We start from the raw sequence: 18,137 nt of genomic DNA, 5'->3' as shown, positions 1-18,137 counted from the left end.
TTACTTATTATCCTAATGATTTTTGACATAAAAGAACAATTAATAATTTTGACCCCTACAATGTATTTTTGGCTGTTGCTACAAAAATACCCATGCTACTTAAGACTGGTTTTGTGGTTCACACATTTAATAATATTTAATAATGTAGTATGTTATTTAATAATAAAATAAAAAGTGTATTTTTCTTGTTAAAAATTATTAGAAAAAAGAATTTCATTCATTCATTCATTCATTCATTCATTCACTGGCGAATAGTTTAGGTAAGTCCTTCATGCTTATGTTTTACAAATTCGTAAGTTGTAGTTATAATAGTTATGTTTTCTCATGAGATTGTGTTGGCTATAACAACCAGTCTCTATGCTTTTTGTGTTTCCTCAGAACACATCAAATAGCAGTTAGCTAACTTTATAGAATGAACACTTTTTATCTAGTTGCACAGCATGCTTGGAACTGAATCTCAGAAAAGCTTAGCTACAAAAACATTGTTTTTAATAGTTATTTCCAGTGATGGGAATAACAGCATTATATATAGACACTGTTATTTTTCTCAGCAACAAGTAAAAAGTGAAAAAGTGAAAGTCACAACGTATTGTTAAGTATGGTGACCCATACTCGAAATTGGTCCTCTGCATTTAACCCGTCACGAGTGCACACACACAGCAGTGAGAAGTGAACACACACACACACACACACTGTGAACACACACCCGGGGCAGTGGGCAGGTATTGCTGCAGTGCCCGGGGGTTCAGTGCCTTGCTCAAGGGCACTTCAGTCATGGTATTGAAGGTGGAAAGAGCACTGTTTATTCACAGTTCAAGTAATCAAACAAATTATTGTTTCCCCCCGTTACAACGCCGTTACCGTTACTGACAGTAAAATGTGCCGTTACTATAATTTATTACAATATTTTTATGATTTTATTTTTCTAGTTCATCTGAATGGATGCACAGCATACCTGTATTTGACAAACGTTAATTATAGTGTGAAAGCACACGTCTAGCTGACGTTCTGTCTCACACACATGCAAAGAAAGATACAGAGCGAGAGAGTATACCATGCCGAATTGACGCGCTACATGTAAGCAATAATCTTTGCTGTTTTTTCCTGTTAAAATAATGCAGTTTCTTTGGAATTCTTCACCTTTTGCTTTTTGTACCAGCATTAGCTGGCACTCACATATTATTGTACATGTTTTGATTTTAGCAAATCAGTTCCAGCGAACGCAGACAACATGATTAATATTCATGAACCCAGCAACTCATTAATCCTTGGTGTGTTTTATATTGTTATTTGTAGTAGAATTCGTAGTAGTTTTGTTATCTTATTAGTATTGTTTTTTAGTTTGTTTTTTTTTTAGAAACACCAAATTACAAACAATAAGCACCACCACCAGTCCTAAGTTCAGTCAACATGACAAATTTGCATTCATGCTTATTCTATTTAGATAATTAATCTAGTCTAGTGAGTAAACAAAAAAATATTTAATAATTTAATAAAATATTTAACTTATTTAATATTGGATGCATCCAAATTATTTGACATATTTGAACATTTTTTAAAAAGTAAGACAGTGGTTATTTTCCCTGGTAATTAATTACTTTTATAATGATGTAACTCAGTTACTATTTGTGAGAAGTAAGTAACTATAACTAATTATTTTTTAAAAGTAACATGCCCAGCACTGGTTATGTCTACTTGCAAACTAGTTAGGGTTGGAAACAAAAAATGAATTAGGTTAACATGTTGTGAAGACTAGAATAACTTGAGAGATTACTTAATTACTCAAAGGCAATTTACATAAATTTGAGCCTAGTCAACACATTAACGTTTACAGTGTACTGAAGTTCTCGTGGAAAAATTAGATGAGTCTGACGTCAAGTTCAACTAGGTGGAATGTCAAACTCCACTATATAGTCCAACAGCAATATATCTTCGCAATAAAATCTGATGTTTGCCAGGCCAGTTCTGACAGTTCATTTCAATGAAGAAGTCCAAACCTGTGTGGAAGCGTAAGAGCCAAAATAAAATGGCGCCATTTACTGGGGGATGTTTACCCTTCACACTTCCTGGCCTCACACACTCTAGGCATTATCCACAGAGGCTCTGTGTATAGACAAGTGTTCAAATACTTCCCTTGATCAGCAGATAGAGAGAAAGAGAAAACACGCTCACACACAGATAAGCCATTGTGCTCTCGTCCGGAGCGCTGGGCTGAAGGCTAAACGATTGAACATTAACTATGAACTGCTGAACGGTTAGTATGACTCAACTACAGTGAGTCTTTACATTATGTTTACACCTGTGACAAAATATAAAAGATGAAATATTCTGTAATCTGTAAGAATCTGTAAAAATTGGAGTGCTCATTAGTGTTTTTTCTTCACAAAGTATGTGAGAGAATGTGTCCAGATAAAGAGAGTTTTTGTAAGTGTGTGACCTTAATTGGAACAGGATACAGGAAGGCAAACAGCTGATGTAATATTCTAAGTAATTGCTACATAATTACTCTGGCTGACCTTACTGCACTACACACTGTTTCTGCAGATAAAAATGACATTGACATAGTGCCTACTGTAAGAAGAACATGAACATAAAGATGTTGCCACTGGCATATGTTCTGTTATTACTTTGCTCTTTGGCAATGTCACTCCTCAAGAGGTTTTGATAAGATTGACAAATTACGCCATGTTGAACGTAACAAATGTTTTTTTTTTTTTTTTACAATGTACTTTTCATGGCTACATGTGCACAAAAAGAAATATTAATTAGTTAGAAATGCATATTACCATATTTCAACTTTTAATGTAATAATACACTACAAGTAAAAAAAAAAAAAAACTTCTTTAAAGCATGACAAAAGATTATTAATTCAATTATTTTAAATGAGGTGCATTTATTTTTCACAAATAATATACCATTACCATGTTATTTACAGCAGCATTCTTAGGTAAAGCATAGTGCTAACAATACTAAGGTCATGGGTTCAAATGCTTGAATGCATCAACTGTATACCCTCAATTTAAAAAAAAGAAAACAAACAAACAAACAAAAAAAAACATTGAACTTTGAAGATGTTTGGTTTTACTGTTTGTCTGGCTATAGTTAAATATAAATATCGTTTAAAAGTAACCGGTTAGCAGTGTTGGGGACAGTTACTTTTAAAAGTAATGCATTGGGTTACTTAGTAATGCATCGCATTACTTTTGCATTATTTTTTTTGTCACCTGGACTGGCCTTGCCTTTTTTTTTCTTTAAAATAACAGAAAACCTAAAAGATACACTACCAATCGAAAGTTTTTGAACAGTAAAATTTTTGATGTTTTTTTTAAAGAAGTCTATTCTGCTCACCAAGCCTGCATTTATTTGATCCAAAGTACAGCAAAATCAATATTGGTAATATTTTTACTATTAAAAATAACTGTTTTCTATTTGAATATATTAAAAATGCAGTTTATTCCTGTATTTTCAATGCATTCTTACTTCAGTCACTTGATCCTTCAGAAATCATTCTAATATTCAGATTTGCTGCTCAAAAATAATTGTATTATTATTATTATTATTATTATTATTATTATGCTAAAAACATAGATTAATTTGTTTGCAGGTTTCTTTGATGAATGGAAAGTTCAGAAGAACAGCATTTATCTGAAATAGAAATCTTTATAACATTATAACTGTCTTTATTATCACTTTATCATCAACTTTTCTATAATTTCTTTCAGGGACAAAAAATACTGACTCCAATGTTTTGAACATTATAGTTGTAAATGTTACAAAAGCTTTTTATTTCAGATAAATGCTGATCTTTGGATCTTTCTATTCATCAAAGAACCTTGAATAAAGGTACTCAACTGTTTTAAATATTGATAATAATAATAATAAATGTTTCTTGAACAGCAAATCAGCATATTAGAATGATTTCTGAAGGATCATGTGTCAGTGAAGACTGGAGTAATGATGCTGAAATTTAGCTTTGATTACAGAAATAAATTACATTTTTAAATATATTCAAATAGAAAGCAGTTATCTTAAATAGTAAAAATATTTCACAATATTACTGCTATTGCTGTATGTTGGATCAAATAAACGCAAGCTTGGTGAGCAGAAGAGACTTCTTCAAAAATATCTTAGAGTTCAAAAACTTTTGACTGGTACGCCAAAAGTGAAATTAATAAGTCTCTGGCTGAAGGAATTGCCCTGCACCTCACTCCCAATTTATCTCAATACTGGGACAGGAGAGTGTCAACTTGCAAAGTAACTACTTACTTGAAAAAGTAACTTGTTGTAAATTTAAAAGTAATGCATTATTTTACAAGTTACTTAAAAAAGTAATCTGAAACATAACTCAGGTTACTTGTAATGCATTAACCCCAACACTGCTTGCTAGAAAAAAAAACACATACAAAGGGAAGATGTTGAGCATTCTTAATCAGTAATATCAGAAAAGTGATAGAAAAATCATAAAAGGTTGAACAAATGTTTTGAGGATGGTTGGCAGCTTGAAACATATGCTTACTTGGATGATTTAAAACAAAGACAAATCACACGACTTCCAAACAGTAGTAACTCAAAGAAGAGATGTTCTGGCTGAATTGTGACAGCACACTTAATCACCAAAGACAAAATGGCTGAAAAACACTGAAAACCCACTAAGACAACTGAACGTCAATATTAAATATGATTCAATGACAATTTTTTCAATTACGTTTCTAAAGGATTGCTAACTAAAAAACAAAGACAACTGTGATTTGGCAGGGACATTTCCAAGGACAGCTCCAGCCAACAAAATTGGGGACTGTCCCCAGAAATCACAGACATCTGGTCGCCCTATATTATGAAAAAATCAAGTAGAAAGCCAGAGCTTGATGCAGCGCATGGCATTTGGTAGGCTGGTTTGGGCCTTTGCCCTTTGGCTAAAGATGCAGGACTAACCAAGATGAGAGACGCCCAGTCCATGGTGGACAAACTCTTATCTAACCAAGACCAGCTGGCTGAGATTATCTCCATGGAGAGACAGACACATTTGGACTGTAGTGATAGTTGTCCCGCTTGTCTCATAATGGTTTGTTACACATGAGAGATAAGTCAGTGATGCATTAGACATGCGTCTAGACATTCAGAGGGTGACACTGAAGTGTGATCAGTAAGTCAATCTGCTTGACTAAAGCAGACAAAATACAATTTATAATTTCACAAAAGAGTGTGTTGATCTGATGATTGAGCCATTGAACAAATAATGACCTTGTTAAATAAAAATAAACATTTGATCTGAAACCATTTGTCCATGTTCACAGAAACAATATGGGCCAGTATTTTAAATTATACTTTATTTAATATAAAACAAACAATAAACAAATAAATTAAATATTTCTAAAATAACTCTCTTGAGGGGAAATTTATAATAACATTGTTTGATTGTTACAATGAGGAATACACAAATGGAATGTCATGTGGTCTATAATTCTTGGTTTTTCGTACATAAAGAATGTTCTCTTACAATTCCGGAGGTGTCATGCACTGCTTAAGAGTTTGTTTCTTGTTTAGAGGTCATACATCACTGTAGCTGCCTGAAAAGAAGACTGAGCTCTGGTGATAAATCGAATTGAACAGTTTTGCTCACATCGGGGAAATCAACTCCGAACAAGTATGCGTACCAGTTGTCCCAGAATGTACCCAAAGGGATCTGTAGGAGCGTCCCTGGCTGAGAATGCAAAGTACAGAGTAAATTAACTTGAAAAAAGCCATTGGCTTCTTATCAGCTTGTGGGATGAGGCTTTGCATTCCCTGAAGGACATTGCTGAGTTTGTTTAGAAAGGCCAGCATTAGCATTTGTATATTAAAAGATAGTGCAGGATAAAGATGGGCAGCTGGAGCCATTAGCATAATAAGGGGCTTTCTCATTTGCACACAGGCCTTAGACAGCCCCCCAATCACCCTAGCCAGCAGTCACACACATTACAGCTGCATGAGACCATTGTCCACTTAGGCCTATGCCTGGACCCCGCAAACAAACTGGGGTGGTTAAAAGGTTACAGCCAAACAATGGAGGATTCACCATTTGAAATCAATCAATATCAAGGCATTTCACATTCAGTCGAGTCCTTTTCTTCTGTACAGTACTGACAATGGAAGCGTTGCTGGTCCCCGCAATGTCTCAGTTTGAATGGGATGAATGGTCAGGGAGAAGACCACGATAAACCATGCTTACCAAACGGTGAGGCATGAAATGAACAGAACAACAGGAAGTTGAGTGCTCAGAGGTTCAGCCTTGACAGTGTACAATGGTACGAGCAGCGAACAATAGCTATTGTACATGTGTTGATGAAATGAAAAATCATTCAGGGATAGCTTCGGAACAGATTTACATAATTTCTTCACCTAAGTAACACCTTCACTTTATAGCATTTAGAATAATTTATAAAATGTAATTGTCTTCTGTAAATGATATGTACATAAAATATTTTAAGATATTCACAGGAAATCAAAAATCAGGCACTTTGCTGCCACTACAGCAATTTTTAACATGCAAGATCCTGAGATTTAAGACAGTTCTTTAAATAAGAAAATGTAGAATAATTTTATATAGAGAGATATTTATATTTATCAATGCTATCTGCTTTTTATATCAAAATAAATGTTCTCTTTTTTTTAAAAAAAACAAAATCTGGTTTGAAAATGCTCCTGTATGCTGCTCCCATTCAATAAGCAGCACCCATTGGATAAAAACTTTAAACAAAAAAAAAGCTCATGACCAGACTCATCCTGTTTCTCTGGGAAAACTACCAATCACCACGTTTCATAGTGCCAAGCATTGTTATAATGTTCTTAGGCAGAGCAACAAAGGCGAAAATCCTTGTACTGATTTTCATACAAGTGTTTCCATAGCAACATCTGATGTCCACAAGCTCGCGTCCTCGGCCAAAAAGGACTATCGCATTGTCGTCTTCAGGTCCATCCGAGAGCGCACGTCGTGGTAGCCGATGAGGCATGGGTCAGTTGACATAGCATCATGGGTAAACACTGAATCATTGTCTGATGAGCAAGAGCTGGAAGTGTCCTCACAAGATGGGGAATACTGTTCAAACGGGGTGGATAGGTCCAGGTACTGAAATTGTAAAAAGAAAAACAAATGGTTTAGATGCTTGGGTATAAAACAATATCTTGTGCAACTCAAAGTGGTGTTTACCTCATCTGAAATGGACACCAGCACTCTGTCAAGCTCTTCCACAAGCTGTTTGAATGTCGGTCTTTGTGTTGGTACTGCATGCCAGCACTCTCTCATCTTCATGTAGCTATAAAAGCAGTTCGAGTATAAGTACATAACCTTGAAGACTGATATTAAACATAATTTTGGGAGAGCAGATTGATGCTTACAGTTCATGGGTGCAGTTGGAAGGTTTGTCCATTCGATGACCTTCCTTCAGCAGCTTAAAAAGTTCTTCTACTGGTATCCCAGGGTATGGTGATCCTCCCAATGTGAAAATCTCCCACATCAAAACTCCGAAAGACCAACTGAGGAAGCAAGAGACCAAAAATGTCAATTTAATCTTCTTGTTGAGAACATTTTTAGTCATTAGGACATATATTTTAGTCATCAGGATTAAACTGTACTGGTGCATTGTGGTTAATCTAAACGGGCCGACATTCCAGTCGGGGGATCCCTGCTCAGCTGATTCTTTGGCATAGCTATAATGATTAGCCAGACTTACACGTCGCTCTGGTGTGTGTAGACTCTGTCAAACAAGGCTTCTGGTGCCATCCATTTCACTGGCAGACGTCCCTGAAATTGGAAACAACAGGTCTGTGAGTGGGACAGTTAGTTGCCACACAGGCCGAGCCAAAGCATTTCTTTTTGATCAGCAAAAATATGACTGCCCGCTCCTTCGCTAATCCCCACCCCCCTTTCCCTAATTATCTTCTATTAGGTTGCCTGCCAATCAGCATGGACACATTACACATCTGTCTTTAAAAGCATTAAAGCTTTATAATGGCACAAATAGGGTCATACAGTCTTGCTTACATATGGGATGTCTTTAAAAAACATCTAGCTAAAGTTCTAAGAAAGAATAGAATTGTTACTTACATTAGTGGTTTTTTTGTAGTAATCAATCTGATGGACTCCTCTTGCCAAACCAAAATCTGCGATTTTCATCACATTGTCCTCTGTCACAAGAACATTCCTCGCTGCTAAGTCTCTGTGAATGCACTGTTGAGAAAAAAGAGATTTCGATTTAGTTGAAATGACCCAAACAATCTTTTGGCATAGCTTTTCTGCTTCTGGTAAGTAGATAAACATGTTCACAGTGAGGCTAGGGTTTTGTTTCCGCAAACCAGATGAAACCTCAACAGAAATGACAAACTACTTTCTATATGAGGACTGCTGTCTAAATCAACATATAGCGGGCAACATTTGCAAAAGTTTAAACAACTTTAAATAGACTTGGACTTCACAGAAAAACAACACAGAGTTGGTTTCTGATGTAAATGCATGTCATTAAGTTTATTTTGGTTTTCATTTTAAATAGTAGTGGTATTTGAGGATTGAAAAAGAGGACGAAAATGGCCCCTGGTTTGTGGCCCTTAATGGAGGGGTTTCAGGCGACTGCATTCTTAGCAGGCCACAAAAAGCTAGTAATATGATCCAGTGCACAGGCGGGTCCGAGCGCCTGCTTGCTAACAGATTTATGGCAGTGCTAAAAAGGACAAAGCCCACAGAGACAGGATGGACACAGCGGTAAACATGACACACCACCACTCCACTAAGGAATGCTTGGCATCACGTGTCAGACTAAGGGATGTGTTGATAAGATGTGGGGGGGCTGTTTTCAAACCAAAGCTAATTGAGCCCCGTGAGGGCAACTTACTCTTTTGGAGGCCAGGTACTCCATGCCTCTTGCGACTTGGTAGGCACAGGAAACTAGGTCTTTAAAGGTGAGCTGTTCTTCAGGAACCTTGGTCACATCAAAGGTGTAGTCCATGCCAGGAGGTCGACGTGCTCTGAGATATTCCCGTAGGCTACCCTTGGATGCATATTCAACCAGCACATACAGAGGACCTGAACCACAAAAATAAATCAATGAAATGAAGTCAAATGTCCAAACATAGTTTGTACAACCATGAGATGACCACAGTGTTTAACTTACCATCCTGTGTGCAAACACCAAGAAGATTTATGATGTTCTTGTGCTTGTCCATCACCTTCATTAGCTCCATCTCAGAGATGAGGTCTGCCAGGTCTTTGTCGGTTGCATCGTCTGAAAAATGACCAAAAAATCTTTTAGTCTGCAATTCAAAAAAGCTCAACACTTTAATACAATGCCTGCAAGTACAAACGTACCTTTGAGCATTTTAACGGCTACAGTTGTCACATGATCTTGATTCTCTTTGTTTATCCCATAAGCCTCTGCTCTCACCACTTGACCAAAGCAGCCCTCTCCAAGTGGTTTACCTAAAGTCAAACTGGCACAAAAGAATTCAAATAAGTATTTAGTTCACCATCATATAAAAGGAAACCTTTTACAGCTATGGTTGCTGGTACTGCTTACTTCTCTCTTGGAAACTCCCAGTCAGGGTCGTAAGGCAGCTCAAACTCCATAACTCCAGCCAGCATTGGGGAACAACTGGAGGAAAGACGAGCCACCCTCATCAGTGACGCACTTGATTTTCCAGAGGAATTAGACTCCACTGAATACTGTGATAGGGTCCAAAACATACAGGATTAGAATCCAGAATGCTCTGTTGAATACCATGTTCTTAGGAAATTATCATGAGGTTTGTTCAGAAGTGTCATCTTACCTGTCTGCGTAGAGGAAATTTGGAGAGTTTCTGCACTGGGAGAGTATCAAAAGGCTCCCGACTGGGATGAACCTGCATACGGCAGAGGACTACTATAACAATGGCCATCACCAGTGCCAGGAAACCAGAGGCATAGATAATGATGTCAGTGTACTTGGCCTCCATAAGGTCCATCTCCTTGGCCACATCCTCCTCTGTGGAATTGACAAAGTTTCATTTCTTGTACCTCTGAGTCTCAAGCAATTTTTATGATTTGTGTCATTGATGTGTCTATACAAACCTACCTGATAAGACCGTAAGCCAGGCAGACTGATGAGAGAAACCAATAGAGTTTCCCGCCAAGCAGGTATACTCTCCTGCATCCTCCATTGTGATATTGGTAAGATACAAGACTTCAACTTCAGACATGTTCAAGCTTCCTGTCTGAGAAGTTGGAAGAAACAATCCACATTGTAATGCTTGTTCACTCCACACTGATCTGTTTTACCTCTAGAAAAGTAGAATGGAAGACTTGCTAAATACCTTCACAATCTTCACGTAAGGAATGCCATCAGGCCCATAACGGCTGCCGTTCATCTCGATGTGCTTTAGCCACTGGATGTGAGGCTGTGCATCACTGTAGACTTTACACAGGAACTGGGCATCTCCACCCACCACAGCTGTAGTGTTCTTGGGTAAACCAGCTTGAAGGATGGGTCTGTGTGGGGAGCGTTCTGAAAGAAGAAATGGGAAGGCTCAGTACTTTTCTACACTATATCTGAAAGATACTTAACAGTTCTATCAAATGTTCTCAACAAAAAAAAATTGCCATGAAAGTTCAAGAGCATTTGAAGAAAGATAAGGCACAGGGATAGTCTAGCGGCACATCCAAAGCCGATCACTAATTAGTTCCATTAAGGGATTTTTAGAGCTAGGCCCATGTATTGGGTTGCTTTGAAGTCGATGGGCTCTTTATTCCCTGTTCTTTCCCCTTGTCTGCTAGGACACAGCAGTTGACCCCACGCTGGACTCTTAACAAACAGGTCTATCACAGGTCAGGTAGAAAATTGGTCTGGACGCCTAAACCCACAGCGCTTCCAGGCACGTACCATACAGACCAATGCCAGCCCCCACCTCACATTCTCCTGCTGTGATGATATTTATTGCCCTCTTCCAGTGCGGATCTTAAATATCTGTATAGACATGTACAGCCTCGAGTGAACCCTGGTGCCTGTGGTGTAGCAGTGTGCCCTGTGGCTCTCTCTGAGGTGCATTTGGTGCCTGTCTCGCTATGTGACGCCACTGAGCTGCTGGTACGGGATCTCGCTGATTTGATGCTTATTGCCTCTGACATTTGTTAAGCATGCGATGGCTTCTCGTGGAGCCAGGCGGCTGACTAGAACAGGCAAGCAGAAGCCCTCTTACCCAACACGTCCAAGAGGTAGGTGTGAGCGATGGACCCATATTTGTTCTCCACCACACAACTGTAGTTCCCACGGTCTGAGGGAACCACGCTTTCCATGACCAGGCTCCAGTGCTGATGTCGTAGCTACGAACACAAAAGGTAACATGTTAGCATGTAGTGATACTTCGTATTTAACTAAGTCTTCAAAAATAACAATCTCCCACCTTGATGCCTCCGATCCGGTGCTCTCCTCTGAATTCTCTGCCATTCTTTAGCCAGCGAATGGTGGGAAGAGGGCTCCCTGTGGCAGGGCAGCGAAATTTGACAGTGTTTCCAGCTGGAACTGCGTAGAGCTTCTTCTCCATCCTTTGAGTGTGCGTCCAATATGGTGCTAAAATGTACAAACCAATGCTACAGTTCAAGCAAACACTCTAATGCTGAAATGCAACTGAATTTGTAGTTACAAAGATCACTAACCTCTGGAGATGTAGACCTGGTCATTTTCGGTCTCAGGACCAGCATCATCAAGACCATTGTCCTCATCGTCATCTCCTGATCCTACAGCATCTGCAAAGAAGCAGTAAGCATTCAGGTTATTACCTGAGCATTTAAAATGAAGACTACAAATCTGCTTAAAGGTCACCATGTTGCAGATCCTACCTGTCACTGTGATAGTAAAATTGCGTAGAGCTTCTTTGGTGCCACGTAGCATACACACATACATTCCTGAATCTTCATAGGTGACATCAGCAATCTCCATCACTGCTGCTCTAATCTGGATACGTGCATTGTGTTGCATCCGTACACCGCTCTTGAACCACTGGACAGTTCCTGGACGGTTTGTATCACAACGGAGTTTTAGTACATCTCCAAGCTCTAGGAGTAGATGCTCTGATGTTTCCTCAGTCGGCTCCTCAGAAATTTCTAGGAAAAAACATGAAAAATAAAGTTACTAGTGGCAATATTATCACACTGAGCTGATGTTTACTGCTTAGATGTAATATTTCAACTCTAGTGGTCAGCTTTGTCCTTCTAAGTACTCATAAACTGGTTTTTATGGCAATAAAACGCCATTGGCTAACCTGTCAGAGAATGAAGAAAGATCTTGCCTGATGATTAGAAGGTTAGATAGTATCAAATGGTATGGCTTACCTGATAAGACTTCCACCCAGGCAAAGTGAGAAGCCTGACCAACCGAGTTATCTGCCTTGCATACATACTCCCCAGCATCTTCCACAGTGACATTCACTAAAGGAAGAATGTTGACTTTGGAGAGGTTCTCAAGAAGAGGCTGTGGGGGAAACAAATGTAACATTACTCCCTCTTTCCTGAAGACAGAAAATATGCATAATAGAGGATCTTTAAATCACTTTCTCACCGTAAGCGCTGTAAGAAGTGGTGATCCATCAGGCCCTAGGCGATTGCTGTCCTTCTTGAACCACTGGAGACGTGTTGAGGCCGGCTGGTGGAGTTTACACACCAGCTTCACATGTCCTCCAACCAACACAGTAGCATTCTCAGGAAATCCAGGAATAAGAATCGGTCGAGAAACTCGGATATCTGGCGGAACGAACAAAAGGAGGTTTTGACTAACTACTACTGTAATCAGTCTGTAGTATAAACCACATTTAATAAACACATCTAATTAACATAACTTCTCACTAATTGCTAACTAGAGCCTTTCTCACAGAGATCACCACTGTTTTGGAGCAAATCAGGCAAACAAAGCTACAAACAAAAGAGAGAACAGAAACAAAGTTCTCAGCTGAGAATGACCTAACTTTGACTTCACAGCAGTGTTCCGTGTGGCCCGGAGGTGAATGTGATTTTGAGCTTTTGAGTGAAGAACGCCCCCTAACCAAGCAATGTCACCTCCAGCACTGAAGCATAACATTCTTCCACCAATACACTAATGAACTTCAATGAATAAAACTAGGGCCTGGCCGGTATCTGACCCTGAAGAGGGTGTGAATGGTCAGCAGGAAAATAAAGGACAAGCTAAACAAAACACACAAACACTTGCATGCACCAAAAATAGGCTGAATGGCTCAAATAGAGAACTTTACATTGTAATTTGTATCTTAAGGACATATTTTGTAGGGACATATATCATTATTTGTGTTTTCAAATCCACGCAATACACATATTTAGGTTTAACGGTATCATAAGAAAGTGATTTGCAATCCTGAAATGTTGTAAAATGCTAATGATCAGAAAACTACCATTCTTTTTTTTTAAATGTTGTGTACTAAAATGTTTATTACAACTTCTAGAATCCACAAAATACTCCAGTGTTATTTCTGAACTGAAAATTAGGTATTTTTATTACTTAGCTGCAGATAAATCAAATTATTACTTTGAAATGCTCATATTTGTACTGCCCCCTAAACAAGTTCATTTCTGCCTCTTCTTGTTCTGTTAGCTCTGCATTTCTCACTTATCTGGGTGGCTCTGCCAATTAAAGTCTTACAGTTGTCAAATGACTTTAATTTCTCCTGGCAGGAACTTAGTGGGGCATTGTTGGGCTGCACCACAGGGTTTTCCAACCTTTATCACCTTCCTAGCACTGTATGTAGCTCACAAGTGTTCAGAGAAAGATGCTTTTAACGAACACTTTGCCCCAGTCTTCACAAAGGTCTGCATCTGTTCCCTTCATTCTTTACAACTCAGAGCACTGCACTCAGGCTAAGCATATCAACAGCCCAACACAAAATGCCACATAAAGCTTATGGCTAATACTGTGATTTAAAACAATCCTCTGATTTGTATGCATGAGGCTTTATCACACAAAAAACTCTGGAAACCAGCTATGTGAAAGTCTTAAGAATAATCAGATACCTTCCTGGCAGGTACATAATCTAGACAACACAGTGTTTGTACAATTAAATAGGAGACCCATCTTTCCCACCCCTCCTAGCATCCCACAATCCCCTGTTACTGGCACTGGGCCAGACAGATTTACACTTCCGAGCCTCGGGGCTTTGGCAGGATCAGGTAGCACTGTTTATGGCTCAAGGAAATACTGGGATTGTTTTACTCTCTAAACGATTACATCCTCTCCAACTTCCCCTGGACTTAAATTCTTCACGATCAGCTCAGCTCTATTTATTATATATTGAATATGCATCATATATTCAAACCATTCATTACAGAGGATCAGATTATGGATGCATTATGGATTTGAGAGATTTCAAAAGAAAAAGTGTATGTTTAAATCCATACCTTTTGCCCGGACTTCCCCTGATGTTATGCTTCTCGAAAACACCAGTTCCGTTAAGCAGATGGTAATGAAAACCTTGAAGATGCTCAACATCTTGCTGAGGTAATGTTTGTAAGTGTGGGAGACAGCTGGTCAGCTTCAAATGCTGACTCCAGGCATTGGCAACCTCTGTGTAGTCACAAACCTGAGAGAAAAACAGAGCTGATTTACAATTCACAGAAGCTATTGTGAAAGGTGAACCTTTAAAATGACATAAATGCATAATGCATTGCACATCCCAACCCTGCCCACAAAACCACATTTGAAAATGAATGTCCTATTGTACAACTACATCATTGTTGGACATTGTCTACGTCCCTCCTGGACATGAATAACCCTCAGGTACGAATGCGCAGCAGTTAAGGACAGTTGTTTATGAATGGGACCTGTACAACGTGCTTTTAATGGGTCGTTTCTATATAAACACATGAATTGGATCCGGAACATCTACGACTGCAACAACTAATCGTCCAAACATACAACAGAGATATTAATTTAAAGTACTCTAGAACGTCTAAACATTTATGATATGTTAGAGACAATTTGAGATTACAATTTATTTACTTACTCCAAATGTGTTTCTAAAATACTTCTTTTGCTCAGCATGAGAGATAAATAAGACCAAACGTCAAGCTCTCCGGGTACGAGGAGACACATGTGTTCTCAAAACATACGAGAATTTCACACTGAAGTGAGAGTTTGGTTAAGCTAAATAAATCCATTTACAAGTGTGAAACCACTTGGCATAGTTAATGAAAGTCATTCTAAGCGCAACTAAACCTAAACCGAAACAGAGACAAAAATATAAACATAATTACGAACGGAAACTAGATTAATCAATAAGATTTTATATTTCACGAATAAAATTTTATGGTGGTGTTTTCATATTGAATTCGTCAAATGCGCAGAAATTAAGCGCAAGAGAAGTTCAAACTAAACAGTATTTAATTTAGAATCTAATCACTGCAAGTCCCTCAGAAATACTTAATTTACGGTTTAATTTATCTGAAGCAGCTGATTATTTAATAAACATCAATATAAATAATTTTCTTACTCAGTTTTACCATATGCAAATAAACATTTTACCTATTTTCGTGTGCCCTTTGCCCGGCCCGTATAGGTTCGACAAGGTACCAGCAGTTCTTAGTGCCCTCGGATCTTGGTGGCCCTCGAGACACTCATGTGTCCTTTTTTCCTCGCCGTTTCAGAATTATTTATCCTTGGAAATCCAATAAGCAACTTTTGGAAAAGTCTGAGTTACGCTGTTAAATCCATCAAAAATAAAACCAACAGGCCGATAGTACAAGAGAAGACTACTGATCTTCAGATTCAAAGTCCAGTGCTGCTTTCCTTTGATGAGCTTCTCCGTGACTCGCGCTTTGCTCGTGAGCGCTCCCGAGTCCAAAAACCGCTATATATATCCACAGAAATGAACAACTCGAAGTATTTAGACCGTGTCTCCTTTTCCTCTCAAAATGTAGTAAAAAAAAAACTCCTGCCTTAGACTGTGTTAAGAAAAGCATCCAATACCAAACACATTGCAGCTTCCCTCTGTCTTTTTTTTCACATGAATAATGTGATTTGCGCGTAATGACAGTGGAGTGGGGTTCAGCTCCCTCTCTCTCTCGCTTGGGTTCCTGTAGAATGATTTGCTCCACGCACCCTAGGTGAGTTTAAAACTGAAGAGCCGATGAGTCTCTCTATCTGGCAACTCACTGCTTACACTCTGGAGCAGAGCAAGCGTCTCACTGGCAGTGGGAGACAACAGCACTCTGAGGGGAAGGTTCACAACAATGGACTAAAACCAGAGGGAGAGAGGGGGAAGGGGGGTGTTAAATCCCCCACCCTCAAAAAACAAATCCCAAGAGGCAGACCCTAGGAATATATACTATTTATTTTATATTAGATAGATAGATAGATAGATAGATAGATAGATAGATCCTTGTTGGTTTCATACATCAAAAATGTGTTGAAAAAAGCGTTATACATTAAAATATATAGGCTATATATAATAGCAACATTCAAAAATAATTTTAATGAGACTTACAAAAAATCTCTGGACAGGTACTTATATATATATATATATATATATATATATATATATAAAAATTATTAAATAGTACTGACCCATGTGTGTGAAAAATAAACAATTAATAATCCCACACTAATATAGTAAATAGACTGACTAAATAACTCTAAATAACACCTAGATTTATTGCACTGTAAATAAGCAGGGAAAACAAATTAGGCAATTCCTTTGAAAAGTTCTCGAGCTCTGTATTCAACAACTGTAAATGACACCTTTCCTTAATTACATCATTGTGCTATCTTTCCCGCTAATCCTTTTAGACGTGACGTCACAATACACGAATAATTGATTTATTAGTCGGTGATGCCAGAAAGGTCTTTTCGAGATTTCGCGCGTTTAGAGAAGGAGGATACGTTTATTCAAAATAACACATTATAAAAGAAAGTAATCACTTTTGTTTCCTGTCGCCATTGCTTATGTACTTATAGCGCATGTGTATTATATTGCAGCTGGTTAATGTGAAAACTTTAAAAGAATTGCTCATGGCCAAGTTTCCTCGACTGTGCAGGTGTTATAATGAACTAAAGCAGAGGCGGAGAGAGTGAAGCTTCGAGTGCTTACGAGACGGATCTGAGGGAAACACTTTGTTTGAAATGATCTCGTTTCTCTCATTCATCAGCGGTCTGTGGCATAACAAGCCCCGCGGTCAAGTCCAGACTCTTTCTGAGAGTCTGACACCTTTCATTTTACACACGTCAAGTGCACATTCATTTTATTCGCATACGTCTAACTGATAAAGATGATCAAACGTGTTATGCTGATCAAAGGCTACACATCACTCATTAAAAAAATAAAAATAAATACATTTTTAAATAATAAAAAGACACATTTCACCTAACTCACTCTAAAATCCCATCAACTAACAAAGTATGATTATATAATAAATATTTTCAAAAACTAAACACACACATCCAGCTATATTAGATAAAACATTTTAACAGCAGAAAGAATATTTATCATGTTCTACAAATCATTCTTCCTAGTATGTAACTAGTGCCAGACACACTGCTGGCCAGGAAGATGTGTGCTGCTCAGTGCACTGTCACCTTCCAGCTCTTCATGTACAAGTGCGCTGTTGCACGCAAGCTGCCTTTCTGCAACCTGGATGAATAAATGAGAGATTCTGCTTGAAAAGCTTGTGGTCTCTTGTCTTTTCTTTAAGTCCTTCAGTATCTCACTGTCCGTCCCGCTCTTTCCCTCTGTCTGTTTATCTCTTACTTTTTCTAACGTGATCCTCTGGCCTCCCTAAAAAACTGCTGACATTCCCCTGAACAATGCCAGATTTTCCCCCACCATCGTCCTCAGCTTGTGTCTCCAAGGCCAGGAATTAAAGCACACTGGAGCAACAATCGGCCCCTCTCCCAAATCCCACTGCCTGGTCTTTGTTATAGCCTGCTGAATGTGAATGCCCCATTAAAGCCTATTATCTGAAGCTTCTCCGTTGCCCTGCAGATCCACTTCTAACCGTCCCCTCAAAAGAACTCTCTCCCCAAAGCTTTGGCTGACCAGGGTATAAAAATGGTATACAAATGATTTCACAATTATATCTAGTGTTTAGTCCTCAGAAATATGTAAACAAAAAAACAACAACTGCTTTTGCCTACACAAAG

The 18,137-nt window shown here is 38.4% G+C and overlaps 1 protein-coding gene across 1 annotated transcript; it reads right to left on the bottom strand.

Annotated features, from left to right (window-relative positions):
• Positions 1–5,310: 5,310 nt before the first annotated feature.
• Positions 5,311–16,211, bottom strand: fgfr4 (fibroblast growth factor receptor 4). Its single transcript, XM_051093452.1, has 20 exons — positions 15,525–16,211; positions 14,402–14,583; positions 12,558–12,739; positions 12,332–12,470; positions 11,840–12,103; positions 11,657–11,746; positions 11,404–11,570; positions 11,200–11,323; positions 10,318–10,508; positions 10,080–10,218; positions 9,796–9,989; positions 9,546–9,691; positions 9,338–9,459; positions 9,144–9,254; positions 8,865–9,055; positions 8,084–8,206; positions 7,710–7,780; positions 7,375–7,512; positions 7,187–7,292; positions 5,311–7,105 (listed from the first exon to the last, which is right to left on the bottom strand). Exons 2-20 carry the CDS (start codon positions 14,490–14,492, stop codon positions 6,929–6,931), a joined length of 2,766 nt encoding a protein of 921 aa, XP_050949409.1. The 5' UTR covers positions 14,493–14,583; positions 15,525–16,211; the 3' UTR covers positions 5,311–6,928.
• Positions 16,212–18,137: the final 1,926 nt, after the last annotated feature.

This window comes from Labeo rohita, chromosome 21 (assembly GCF_022985175.1).
Source record: "Labeo rohita strain BAU-BD-2019 chromosome 21, IGBB_LRoh.1.0, whole genome shotgun sequence".
NCBI classification, from domain to species: domain Eukaryota; kingdom Metazoa; phylum Chordata; class Actinopteri; order Cypriniformes; family Cyprinidae; genus Labeo; species Labeo rohita.
The sequence above is the reverse complement of the archived record's forward strand: the minus strand, read 5'-3'. Positions and strand labels throughout refer to the sequence as shown.